The sequence below is a fragment of the Lithobates pipiens genome, unplaced genomic scaffold (genome assembly GCF_037356315.1).
Source record: "Lithobates pipiens isolate NorthernLeopardFrog02 unplaced genomic scaffold, aLitPip1_a1.2 Scaffold_8, whole genome shotgun sequence".
In the NCBI taxonomy this organism is placed as follows: domain Eukaryota; kingdom Metazoa; phylum Chordata; class Amphibia; order Anura; family Ranidae; genus Lithobates; species Lithobates pipiens.
Window position 1 is genome coordinate 216,140,312 of NW_027507903.1, and position 12,495 is coordinate 216,152,806.

Here is a 12,495-nt window from a genome sequence, read left to right on the forward strand (position 1 = left end):
GGGCTTGGTCTGAATTCTCCTGGCGGGGCGTCCGAGCCCGAGCTTTCCCCCCTTCCTTTTCTCCCCCCCCCCCTTCTTTTTTTTTTTTTTTCTTTTCTGTCTTCTCTTTCTCCCTACCCTTCTTTCTTCTGTTCTCTAGTTCTCTTCTCTCTCATTAGTAATCTCTCCCATTGCTAATTAAAAACTGCTATCTCCCATGGACGGGGGTGGCAGGAACAGGGCTTACTCGCAGAACATGATTAAGAGACGAGTTGTTTGACACTGAATCAGTCTAGATTCCATTTTTTGCTCATCTCCCTTTATTATCCTGAGTTTATTAGAAATATATTGTGATGGTTAGCCCTTTGGATTTATATTCGTGATTAGTGACCCCTGCGAGGGCTCACAAGGAGATGATTATGCTCTTTTGTTTACTACTGTTTATTCAAAAACTCACAATAAACATATTGAAACAGAAAAAAATAAAAAATAAAGGTCTGTGATGTAATGCTTATTAATGCACATGCATCAACAAGTGATGCATAACGTGTTCACAAAACTGTGACTATGCCTTTTATAGGATAGTTTCACCTATTTTTTTTCTAAATTCTAGCTCGCCTATGTACCAATATAGCATTAATGTACTACTTTTGCAAAAATCTAAGAGCTTACCTCCCTCTCTTCATAGCTGTTTAAACACACTGCTCAATTACTTCTGCCTTACTTCCTGGTCAGACTTTAGGTCATGACTCAGGAAGGAGTTGACCATCTGATCTCATTAGCACACTCCCTGCATCATCTACCCTGAGCTGGTCAACACCTTTCTGTGTCATGACCTAAAGTCTGAACGTGAAGTAGGGCAGAAGTTATCGAAAAGTGTCTTTTAACATCTATGAAGAAGCCTCGTACACACGATCAGATTTTTTGCAGACAAAGCATCAGTCTTTTGTCCGAAGGGTGTATGCCGTGAACTTGTCTTGCATACAAACGGTACACAATTGTCTGCCAACAAACACGAGTGACGTACTACGAGCCAATAAAGAGGAAGTTCAATTGACAGGCACCACCCTTTGGGCTCCTTCTGCTAATTTCGTGTTCGTAGAAGTTTGGTGAGTGTTGATTTTGCGCTTTTCAGTTCTTTTCCGAATGGCCGTTTGTCAATCAGACATGTTGTGGAACCGGAGGAGATAGCGTGTTATTTATTATTGGCCTTGGAGTTATTGCTTTGACCCAAGTCCAGTCCAGGAGGAGGAGGATTTCTTGGACCAAATTTTGGTTGCTTTATTAATCATGACCAATTATGTCATATGCCATTGCTGTGAGAGCTCCAGGAGAATGATCCGGATGATTTTTGGAATTATCTCCGGACGACGGACCCCTGCTTTCACCAATTCTTGGCATTGTTGGCCACCTATATTAAGAAGCAGGACACGTGCATGAGGCTTTTATTTTATTTTTTGGTCGAATAATGATTTGGTATATTTTTTATATTTTTGGATGCATAGAATGCACTTTTTGGTTAAGTTCTATTGGCGGTTAGCATGTCTAATTTTATTTATTTGTTTTCTTTTTTTAATTCACAATAAAAAATTGTGGATAATAATACTTGGCTATGTGTTTTACTTCAAATGACAGTTTGGGAGTAGGCAGTTACATTTAAAGAAAATACAATGTAAAATTAACAAGGGACACCAACATAGTTGTATCTTTGATCTTACAAACTATGGGTTAATGGTGTGGTAACTTGCCCATAAAAAAACCCTAAAAAAACAAGCATAATATATTTTTTGAAATCACTAGAAAATTAAAGCCTTTTAAAATACCATTGCATAACTTCATCAGTATCGCCAGCAAAGCAGCTTCATTATTATCCCATTAAAGTATAAGCGAATGTGCGCTGCATTTCGAGATTTCATGATTTGCTGCATCACGAATGTTAATTCTCCATTACGAACGCTAGTTTACAAGACCGACCGCTTCTGGCTCGTCCTTGCTTCAGAAATACAAGAAGTACATTAATGCTATATCGGTACATAGGGGGGCTGGAATTTAGAAAAAAACAAAGGTGAACTTAGCCTTTAATGTATATCTATATCCACAATTGAAAATGTTATATAACATAACTTACCAGTCCTTAAATTTTGTTGATTTTTTTCTATTTATTTAAATATTGTGATCCTACTGGTAACACAGGTCTTGTGCTAAAATAAAAACGCTTATTGTAATGTATCAGTGGAAAGAGCAGCATTGACTCCCTAGGGAAGAAAGTGTGTTAGAGCCTCAAAATACCTCCCCATTCTCCTCATATTCATAACATGGGAGTGTAATGTAGTTTGAAGATTCAGGATCTTAGTGATTGTGATAAAGAAATGCAAATCAATAGACTGGAATTCAAAGTATTTTCCTTGAGTGACTAAGTGACACCTCTTCCCCTTGAGACAGTATGTCTGTGCACAGGCTTTAGCCAACAATCTCCTGCTGTGCACATGTTTTATGCATATATTATATAGTAAAGCATGGCCGTTCAAGAACAGGCAAGATTGAGGACAGAGGCGTAACTAGAACCCTCAGGGCCCTGGTGCAAGAAACCATGATGGGGCCCACCTGACCCCCACCCCCTTCTATCCAAGCGCAGGGCTTCCATTTTTGGGAGGGCGTCCATGGACATCCTCCCAGAACCCTGCCTCCCATATGTCCCCTGGGACGTGCATCCAGCTCAATCACATTGGCTCTTTACCATGTGATCAGCTGATCACATGTAAACAGACTTGCTGGTTATCGGCAGCCCTTTCCTCCCACACTGTGTCTGTGTGAGGAAAGAAGAGGCAACAATGTCAGTAAATTGCCTATCAGTGCTGCCTATCAATGCTCATCAATGCCGCCTATCAGTGCCACCTATCATCGCTCATCAATGCCGCCTATCAGTGCCACCTATCATCGCTCATCAATGCTACCTATTAGTGCCACTTTTCAGTGCTCAATGCCCATCAATGCCACCTATCAGTGCTCATCAATGCTGTCCATCAGTGCCACCTATCAGTGCTCATCAATGCCACCTAATAGTGCCCATCAGTGCAGCCTTTGAGTACCACCTATCATTGCTCATCAATGCCGCCTACCAGTGCAGCTTATCAGTGCTGTCTATCAGTGTTCATCAATGCCGCCTATCAGTGGCCATCAATATTGCTTATTAGTGTTCAATGCCCATCAGTGCTCATCAATGCAGCCTATCAGTACCACCTATTAGTGAGACATGAAGCAGTCCTTGTACTTTTGTTTTTATGTTTCATTGAGGGAGATTGAACTTGGATAGGGATGGGGAAATTTCTCACACTCAGCATATGCATAATTTCAATTACACCCCAAAATACATTCTGCTACTCCTCCTGAGTATAGCGATACCACATGTGTGAGACTTTTTCACAGCCTGACCCCCCTAGAGAGGTCCAACATGCAGGGAGCACCGTCGGGCGTTCTAGGAGCATAAATTACACATGAAAAATTTCCTAATGACCTATCACATTTTTGAAGGCCCTGGAGCACCAGGACAATAGAATTACCCACAAAATTACCCCATTTTGGAAAGCAAACACCTCAACGTATGTTCTATGAGGCATTATGAGCCTTTTGAACGGTTATTTTTTTCCAAAAGTCTTCGAAAAACATGGAAATAAAATTAAAATGTATTTTCTTTATCGTACATCACAGGACATAGAGCCGGTTGTTATTATAACTATTTGGTTTAAAGGCCACCTATAGGTTTATTGACACTGGTAGATCAATCGGAACAATCAAACAGGAAGTCCTCCCCTATATAACCCCTCCTACACAGGAAGCACATCACTTTTTTTTGCCAGTGTCTGTAAGGTGGTGGTCATTGATGTGATACATGTGCTCTTGGAGCATACTTGGAGGTCTGGACAGTTCTGTTAGGCTTCAGTTGGATCCATTTGAAAAAGCCATCAGCCAAAATGGATGGTACCTGAGACTCATTTGAAGGAGAGAATATTCCTCGAGATTTGCCTGTAATGCAGCCTTATGGTGCTGGACCCTGCGTAATGAAGCCCTGTGCAGTATTTGTTCTGACCAAGATTCTTTGTTCAGGTTGCTATGCGGGTCCAGGGGAGTGGACCCCACATTAAGGGGGACCCAGTCTCTGAAGGTCTTTTATGACAAAGCTCGAAGTGATGGGTGAAGATTGGACTCCTGTTATGTTCAGAGTCCTGCAGCAGGAATGGTGAGTCTGCATTTGTGTGCAGTTTCTCTTTTAAAAAAAAAAAAAAAGAGAGAGAGAGATCCGACTGTCTGTTCTCCCAGTGGCCACATGCTATGTACTTCTTAGTCGTGTGAGCTGCAGTTTCTCCTCCGCTCGGAAGACAGGTGCAGCGTAGTATACATGCTTGAAAACTTGTTGCTTAAAGGCATGTTTAAATATACACATGTTTGGAAAAACTTGAGCATAGGAGCACTTTAAGGAACTGTGTCTCCAGTATAATGTGAGTTTGGTCTTTTTTTTGCTGTTCTGAAACAGCTGTAGTACACAGGGAATGTGTCCTGGATGGCAGGGACATTCCCCCAATAGTTGAGTTATGGTCCCTTTAGGGGGACAGTTGCAGAGTCTTCAAACCCTGATCACTAGGGCTTTGGTACTGAAGGGGTTAAGTCCCAGGGGAGGGAGGCTTGAAAGGCAGCAGAGGGAAATATGCACATGTGTCAAGGAAGTGGGAGAGAGAGAGTGTCTCACAAGCTGTGCAGCCAGTGTGAGCTCTTTGACCTATGGAAACACAGGCTGTTGACCCCTCTGGCTGACCTACCTGGCACTCTTGCTCTGGAGAAGCCTAACCCCTGTATAGGACCAAAGAAAAACTAGCGGGTAGCCTGCTTAAATTACCAATACCAGGATTTTGGACTGTTATTTACTATAGCTGAAGTAAGCTGTCGTTTTGTTTAGTTTTTAATTGAAATAACTTAACTGTTTGCTTTCAATAAACTGTCTGGCGGTTATTACAGCGCTATCCCAGGTTACACAGCATAGAGGACGCATATGTGCTTGGCTAAATTCTGCAGGACTGGTATGGGGCCAACTGCAGTTAAACAGGTGCATGCTTGCAAACTAGCTAAAACGCACAGTTGCTGGAAGACACGGGTTCTGGAACGCACAGTTGCTAAAGATACATGTTATACATGGTTGCATTAAGATACATGTCTGCACAAAGATGCATGTTTATACAGTAGGTGCCGCCGATATTGTGTCAATCTTGCTGCTGTTAGTGCCGAGCTATGTCACTCCTCCCGCTCGCCGCCCCAATACATTCCTATGGAAGCGTGGCATGTCGCAAAAAGCACAGCTCGCAGCGGTGATTGCCAGCGTGATCCCATCGTGACAATTTATTCGAAAAGTAGCCACAGGGTTGCATAGCGCTCTGAGGTAGGATGTTGAGATAGATGGGTACCAACTCCAGTGTCAGAAGCATCAACCTCAAGGATAAAAGGTAACATAGGATGAGGATGTGCCAACACAGTAGCAGAAACAAAGGCAGCCTTGAGACTCTCAAAGGCCTTAACGGACTCTGGAGACCAACTCTGTGGGTTACTGTCCTTTCTGGCCATATCAATCAGGGGCTTGACCAGAGAAGAGACGTTCCGAATAAACTTCCAATAATAGTTAGCAAAGCCAAGAAAACGCTGCAGAGGGCGTATAGGTCCAGGCATGGGTCGGGCCACTGTAGGACTGCTGAAAGTTTCTCTGGGTCCATCGAGAAACCAGCAGTGGAAATGACATAACCCAGGAATTTAACCTGTTTACGATGGAATTCGTACTTCTCCAATTTACAATAGAGATTGTTCTCTTTGCTTAGGACTACATAAATATGTGCTTATTTGCCTAGGACTACATGCATATGTGCTTATTTGCCTGGAACTAGATGCATATGTGCTTATTTGCCTAGGACTACATGTACATGTGCTTATTTGCCTAGGGCGACATACGTGTGTGCTTGTTTGCCTGAGGGTATATATGTGCTTATTTGCCTAGGGGTACATACGCATGTTCTTATTTACCTTGGGATACATACATATGTGCTCATTGGCCTTGAACTGCATACATAAATGCAGGAATGGCAAAAATGCTTGTATACCTGCATGTTTGCATACCTAGGTACTGACATAACGGCATACCTGGGTACCTGCATAGTGGTAAACCAACTTCGTTTTAGGCCTGCATCCTTGGAGGACTGTATATTAGGTTGGCTAATATAGTTGCTGCATTATTTATCTGTTATACCAATTAAATGGTTCCAGAAAAGAGAGGCAGCTGGGGAGGCAGTTGGACTGCTCTCAGGTTCAGGGATCTGGCGGTGTCCACATCTCCTGATGGACAGTGTTGTCAGGTGCATCTGAGCCACTGGTGTTTGGCATTGCAGTGTTTCTGACGCATTCATTTTTCGTCAGACTGTGGCCACATCACCTTGATCATGTCTGATCTTGGTTGATTGAAGCCTAAGCAGGATCAAGCCTGGTTGGTATATGGATGGGAGACTGCCCAGGAATACCAGATGCTGTGTAAGCTTTTCCCCACCTGGGTGAGGGAGGCATCTGAGGTGGCTGTGTTTTGGGAGTATCTCAGGCCAGAAGATCTTAGGGCAGTCTCTGAGGTGGTTTGTTCCATCTTTATCCGGCAGAAACCTTGTAGGTTAAGTGCGCACCTCTTGGGACTGTCTGGGTCTGCCACAGAGTCGTCAGTCTTTTGCCTTGCATTTGCTCTTGGAGCAGAAGTTAAGGGCTCATTATTGTGAGACAATTACATGGTAGTAGTTTCAAAACAAAATAGGGACATGAGGTCTATCTTAAGATCTCGAGCCTCTGAACATCCTTCTGTTTTCAGATCTGTTCAGTGATCACCTCTCTGCTGGAGGTAGATTTCATGGTCCATAATCATCTGTAAATGCACGTCTTAATGTGGCGGTTTGTTTCCGGGCTCATTAAGGATCTCTGGATTTACAGTGGTAAGTCATTTTTTATGTGAATCTTCCCTTTGGGTTGGACACAGCTGCGGAGGGTTCACAAAGCGTCTAGCCCCAGTGCTGGGCTTGCTGAAGACACCTCAATACTCATTACCTCAGCAATCTTTGCTCAGGAAGCAGTCGATTCCAGGGGTTCCTTTTGATATATTTCTACAGGAGGAAGCTGTGTTTAGGTTAGAGCATGTTCCCTACATACAGTTCTACTCCAGGTCTTGGTAGAGGATCATTCTCTGTCTGGAACTTGAAGATCCAGTCATTGGATTGCCGGAAGGTGTTGCAGAGCAAATATTGGTGATTGATATTCTTACTTTTTAGGAATTTAGGGAATAGTAATCACTGATGCCAATCTCTCCAAGTTGATTTGAGGCTGGCTACAGTTCAAAGGGCTTGGTCTCCACATGAGAATACTGTCCATCAATATCTTGGAATTTTTGGCCAGTACGCCTTGCTCTGGATTATAGGACAAACAAGTTGTAGGTTCAATCCGGAAATGCCTCTGCAGGCATGTCAACCACCAGGGTGGCACCAGAGGCCATGCGACTCAGGGAAGTGTACCACATTCTGTCTGGGACAGTACAAGTACTGTCTCTATCGCCAATACATATTCCAGGGATAGAATAGGGGCAAGGGGAATCTACTAGATTTCAAGTTCTACAACAGGTTGGGACAGGTGTGTCCGGAAAAGAATCCCACTGCCAATAGAAGTAGATGTACTGGTAACACCTTAAGGATCGGTTCTCCCTTATTTGAAAGTTTTTTTCCCCTGTTTCGGCTTCTGACACATCTTTTGCGAAGAATCCGTGAGGTGGTAACACTGATATTAGTGTTGGAATTAGCCCAAGAGGGCTTGGTACACTGACATAGCGAGTCTTTCGGAGGTTGCTCCTTGGACACTCCCGGTCCAGCGGGACCTAATGGTCTCGAGTCCTATACCTCAGCACTGTGAGCATCTGGAAGCCAGCCTCAGGGAACTTCAATTACAGGGTTTGAAAATATTTTTTTTTGCTGGGGGTGAAGCCAGGAAGTGGCACCTACAGAAATATGTGAGTGGGGGATTTTTTTTTCTTTCTCCAATTGGTAGGGGAAAGGAGATTGGCCTTAAGTACAATTAAGGGTCAGAGTTCGTCCCTATCCATTCTTTTTTAGAGGCCGTTGTTTCTCACTCCTTGTTTCATACCTCATACAGCATGTAACTTGGACAGTCCCACCTGTTAGGCCTTTGTGTCCTTGGGAAATTAATTTGATTGTCCTTGCAAAGGCCACTTTTTGAACCAGTCTGGGGTTTCTGTTGGTCCTTTTATCTAGGAACGTGGCTTCTTTGGTTGCTATCACTTTACTGAGTAGAGTGTCAGAGTTGGCGGCTCTTTCATGCAAGGAGCCATTCTTGGTCGCGCATCATAAGGTGATGTTGCGTCCTCATATACTTTTATTGCCTAAAGTGGTTTCTAGTTTTCACTTGAATCAGGACAGTGTCTTGCCTTTCATTTTTCTCCTAATCCACAGTCGGCAGGAGAAAGATTGCTAGATACTCTAGAGGTTGTTCAGGCACTCCGGATCTATTTGAGTTGTTGGCAAAGGTCAAGAATCTTGTGCTGCTAGAAGAGCCCAGGAAGGGCATCCAGGTCGAATATTTAGCAGTGGATCTGCCAGTTTATCAATGATGCCTATGGTTTAAATGGCAAAAAAACATTTTTCTGGGGAGAGCTTCTCTACCAGGTGTGGGGGAGTATCTTGGGCCATCTGTCATCAGTTGTCAGTGCCCCAGGTATGCAAGACCACTATTTGGTCTTTGGTTTATACATCTACATGATTTTTACCAGGTGGATGCCAGTTACGCAGAAGAAACTGCCTTTGGCCTCAGCGTATTACAAATAGCAGTAAGTCCTTCACTGGTGGCAGTTTCTATGATGGTGTCTCCCTCCCCTCAAGGATATTACTTTGGGACATCCCAAGTAGTTGTTATTATAATAACCCGGCTCTGTGTCCTGTGAAGTACAATAAAGAAAAGAGGATTTTTTCTACAGCTTACCTGTAAAATCCATTTCTTGGAGTACATCACAGGACACAAAGGTTCTTTCCCTCTTTTGGGATTTTTTTTTCTTGCTACAAAACTGATGTGTTTCCTGTGTAGGAGGGGTTATATAGGGGAGGGCCTCCTTTGTGATTGTTCTGGTTGATCTACCAGTGTCAATTCACCTATAGGTGGTGTATAACCAAAGTAGTTGTTATTGTAATAACCGGCACTGTGTCCTGTGATGTACTCCAAGAAGGTAAGCTGTAGAAAAAATCTTATTTTCCTTTTACACAAAGTCACATAGTAGGTGAGGTTGAAAAGACACAAGCCCATCAAGTCCACCTTATGTGTGTGACTATATATTAGTATTACATTGTATATCCCTGTATGTTGTGGTCGTTCAGATGCTTATCTAATAGTTTTTTGAAACTATTGATGCTCCCTGCTGATGCCATCACCTGTGGAAGGGAATTCTACATCCTTGCGCTCTTACAGTAAAGAACCCTCTAAGGTTAAACTTCTTTTCTTTAAATTTTAATGAGTGGTCACCTGTCTTGTTAAACTCTCTTCAGCGAAAAAGTTGTACCCCTATTGTTTGGTCACCAGTACAGTATTTGTAAATTGAAATCATATCCCCTCTCAAGCGTCTCTTCTCCAGAGAGAATAAGTTCAGTGCTTGCAACCTTTCCTCATAACTAACATACTCCAGACCGTTTATTAGCTTTTTTGCCCTTCTTTGTACTTGCTCCATTTCCAGTATATCCTTCCTGAGGACTGGTGCCCAGAACTGGACAGCATACTCTAGGTGCGGCCGGACCAGAGTCTTGTAGAGCGGGAGAATTATCGTTTTATCTCTGGAGTTGATCCCCTGTTTAATGCATGCCAATATTCTGTTTGCTTTGTTAGCAGCTTGGCATTGCATGTCGTTGCTGAGCCTATAATCTACTAGGACCCCCAGGTCCTTTTCCATCCAGGATTCCCCCAAAGGTTCTCCCCCCAGTGTATAGATTGCATTCATATTTTTGCCACCCAAATGCATTATTTTACATTTTTCTACGTTAAACCTCATTTGCCTTGTAGTTGCCCACCCCATTAATTCAGGTTTTTTTTCAAGGTTTCCACATCCTGCAGAAAAGTTATTGCCCTGCTTTCTGATTCTTCATTAATCCATGCTGATTACTGCTAATGATACCGTTCTCATTACTAAAATGATGCATATAGTCCCTTACCATTCCCTCCAAGAGCTTGCATACTATTGATGTTAGGCTAACTGGTCTGTAATTCCAAGGGATGAATTTTGAGCCCTTTTTAAATATCGGTGCTACATTGGCTTTTCACCAATCGGCTGCTACCATTCCAGTCAGTAGACTGTCAGTAAAAATTAGGAACAATGGTCTGGCAATTACTTGACTGAGTTCCCCAAGTACCCTCGAGTGCAAGCCATCTAGTCCCGGTGAATTATTAATGTTAAGTTTCCCAAGTGTAATTTTAATTCTGTCCTCTGTTCACCATGGAGGTGCTTCCAGCTATGTGTCATGAGGATAAACACTGCAGTTTTGGTTACTGAATCCCCTCCCGATTCCCTTGTGAAGACTGATGCCCCGTACACATGGTCAGAAATTCAGAAAAGGTCCAATCGGATTATAATGTCGGAAAATCCGATAGTGTGTGGTCTCTATCAGACTTTTTCCATCGCTAATTCTGCTGGAAAAAATTTGAGAGCAGGATCTCAAATTTTCCAACAACAAAATCCGATCAGATTTTTTCCGATCGTTTGTACATAATTCCGATCGGACAAAGTGGCACGCATGCTCAGATCAAAGTACGAGAGCAAAGCTATTGGCTACTAGCCTGAACGTAGTCCCGTCGCAATGAACGAATGTCATCACGTTCAGAACGATCGGATTCTCTGACAACTTTGTCCGACCGTGTGTATGCAACACCAGTTTCGGACAAAATCCGTTGGAAATTATCCGACGGATTTGGTGATCGGAGTGTCCAAATGTGTGTACGGGGGCTGAGAAGAATAAATTCAATACCTTCGCCATCTCCCCATCTTTTGTAACTAGATGACCTTCCTCATTCTTTATAGGGCCAATATGGTCTGTCCTCCCTTTTTTACTGTTTACATACTTACATACACAAACTTGTCAATCTAGAAGATATTTCTAACATGCAGCATGTACATAGCAAAAATTACAACCCTAAATACAGTCTGCTACTCGGCCTGAGTATGGCAATACCACATGTGAGACTTTTACACAGCCTAGCCACATAGAGAGGTCCAACATGCAGGGAGCACTGTCAGGCGTTCCAGGAGCATAAATTTCACATAAAACAACCTATTACATTTTTGAAGGCCCTGGAGCACCAGGACAATGGAATTTCCCACAAAATGACCTAATTTTGGAAAGCAAACACCCCAAAGTATATTCTATGAGACATAATGATTCTTTTGAAGGGTTCATTTTTTTTTCCAATTCTTTGGAAAGCGTGAAAAGAAAGTGAAAACATATTTTTCTTCACAGAAAGTTGTCAATGTATATGATATTTCTAACACACAGCATGTACATATCAAAAATTACACATAGAGGCCACATAGAGAGGTCCAACATAGAGAGGTCCAGCATTGAAGTAGTACCTTCAGGTGTTCTAGGAGCATAAATTGCACATATAATTTAATTCCTACCTATCACACCTTTGAAGGTCCTGGAGCACCAGGTCAATGGAATTACCTGGTTTTGGGAAGCAGACACCCCAAGGTATATTCTATGAGGCATGGGCTGCAGATAGGTACTCGGGTACTCTGATGGACTGGAGACAGGTACTCAGATAAAATGATCTGCTGGAGACAGGTACTCAGGTAATCTCATGGGCTGCATATAGGTACTCGGGTAATCTGATGCACTGGAAACAGGTGCTCGGGTAATCTGATGAGCTGCAGATAGGTACTCTGGTACTCTGATGGTCTGGTGACAGGTATTCAGGGACTCTGATGGGCTGGTGACAGGTACTTGGGTACTCTGATGTGCTGGTAACAGGTACTCTGAGGAGCTGGTATGTAATATCTCATGTTAACATGACTAAAAAAGAAAAATCGTTGTAATTTACTCATTTTATTTCTGATCATAGTAAACGAAGATACAAAAGTAGTTTGCATTTCATGTTAAATATTCTCTGTGGTATTATAACATTGATAAATTATGTATAAATTGTCAATTATATTTACAGTGCACATACAATAAATACAAATACAGCTATGTGCTGTATATTTCTTATATGCTGTTAATGTTGTATGACTGTGAATTGTTTAGTTTTTTTTTTTGTTTGTTTTTTAGGATTTTTTGCTGCAGATCTTCACTGTATTTCGGATACTTATAAGACCTGAAATGTTTCCTAAAGACTGGACTGTGATGCGTTTTGTTGCCAACAAGTAAGAAGGAAATTTTTTCATATGCCATATAAAGGAGAGCTTAAGTC

The 12,495-nt window shown here is 42.5% G+C and overlaps 1 protein-coding gene across 2 annotated transcripts in view; it reads left to right on the plus strand.

Annotated features, from left to right (window-relative positions):
• Positions 1–12,495, plus strand: part of DOCK4 (dedicator of cytokinesis 4) — a 490,280-nt gene that overhangs the window by 296,612 nt on the left and 181,173 nt on the right. For both annotated transcript variants that reach the window (XM_077469314.1, XM_077469315.1), the window contains exon 27: positions 12,354–12,448. In XM_077469314.1, the coding sequence (XP_077325440.1) occupies positions 12,354–12,448 (95 nt within the window). The remainder of the gene's footprint in view (positions 1–12,353; positions 12,449–12,495) is intronic.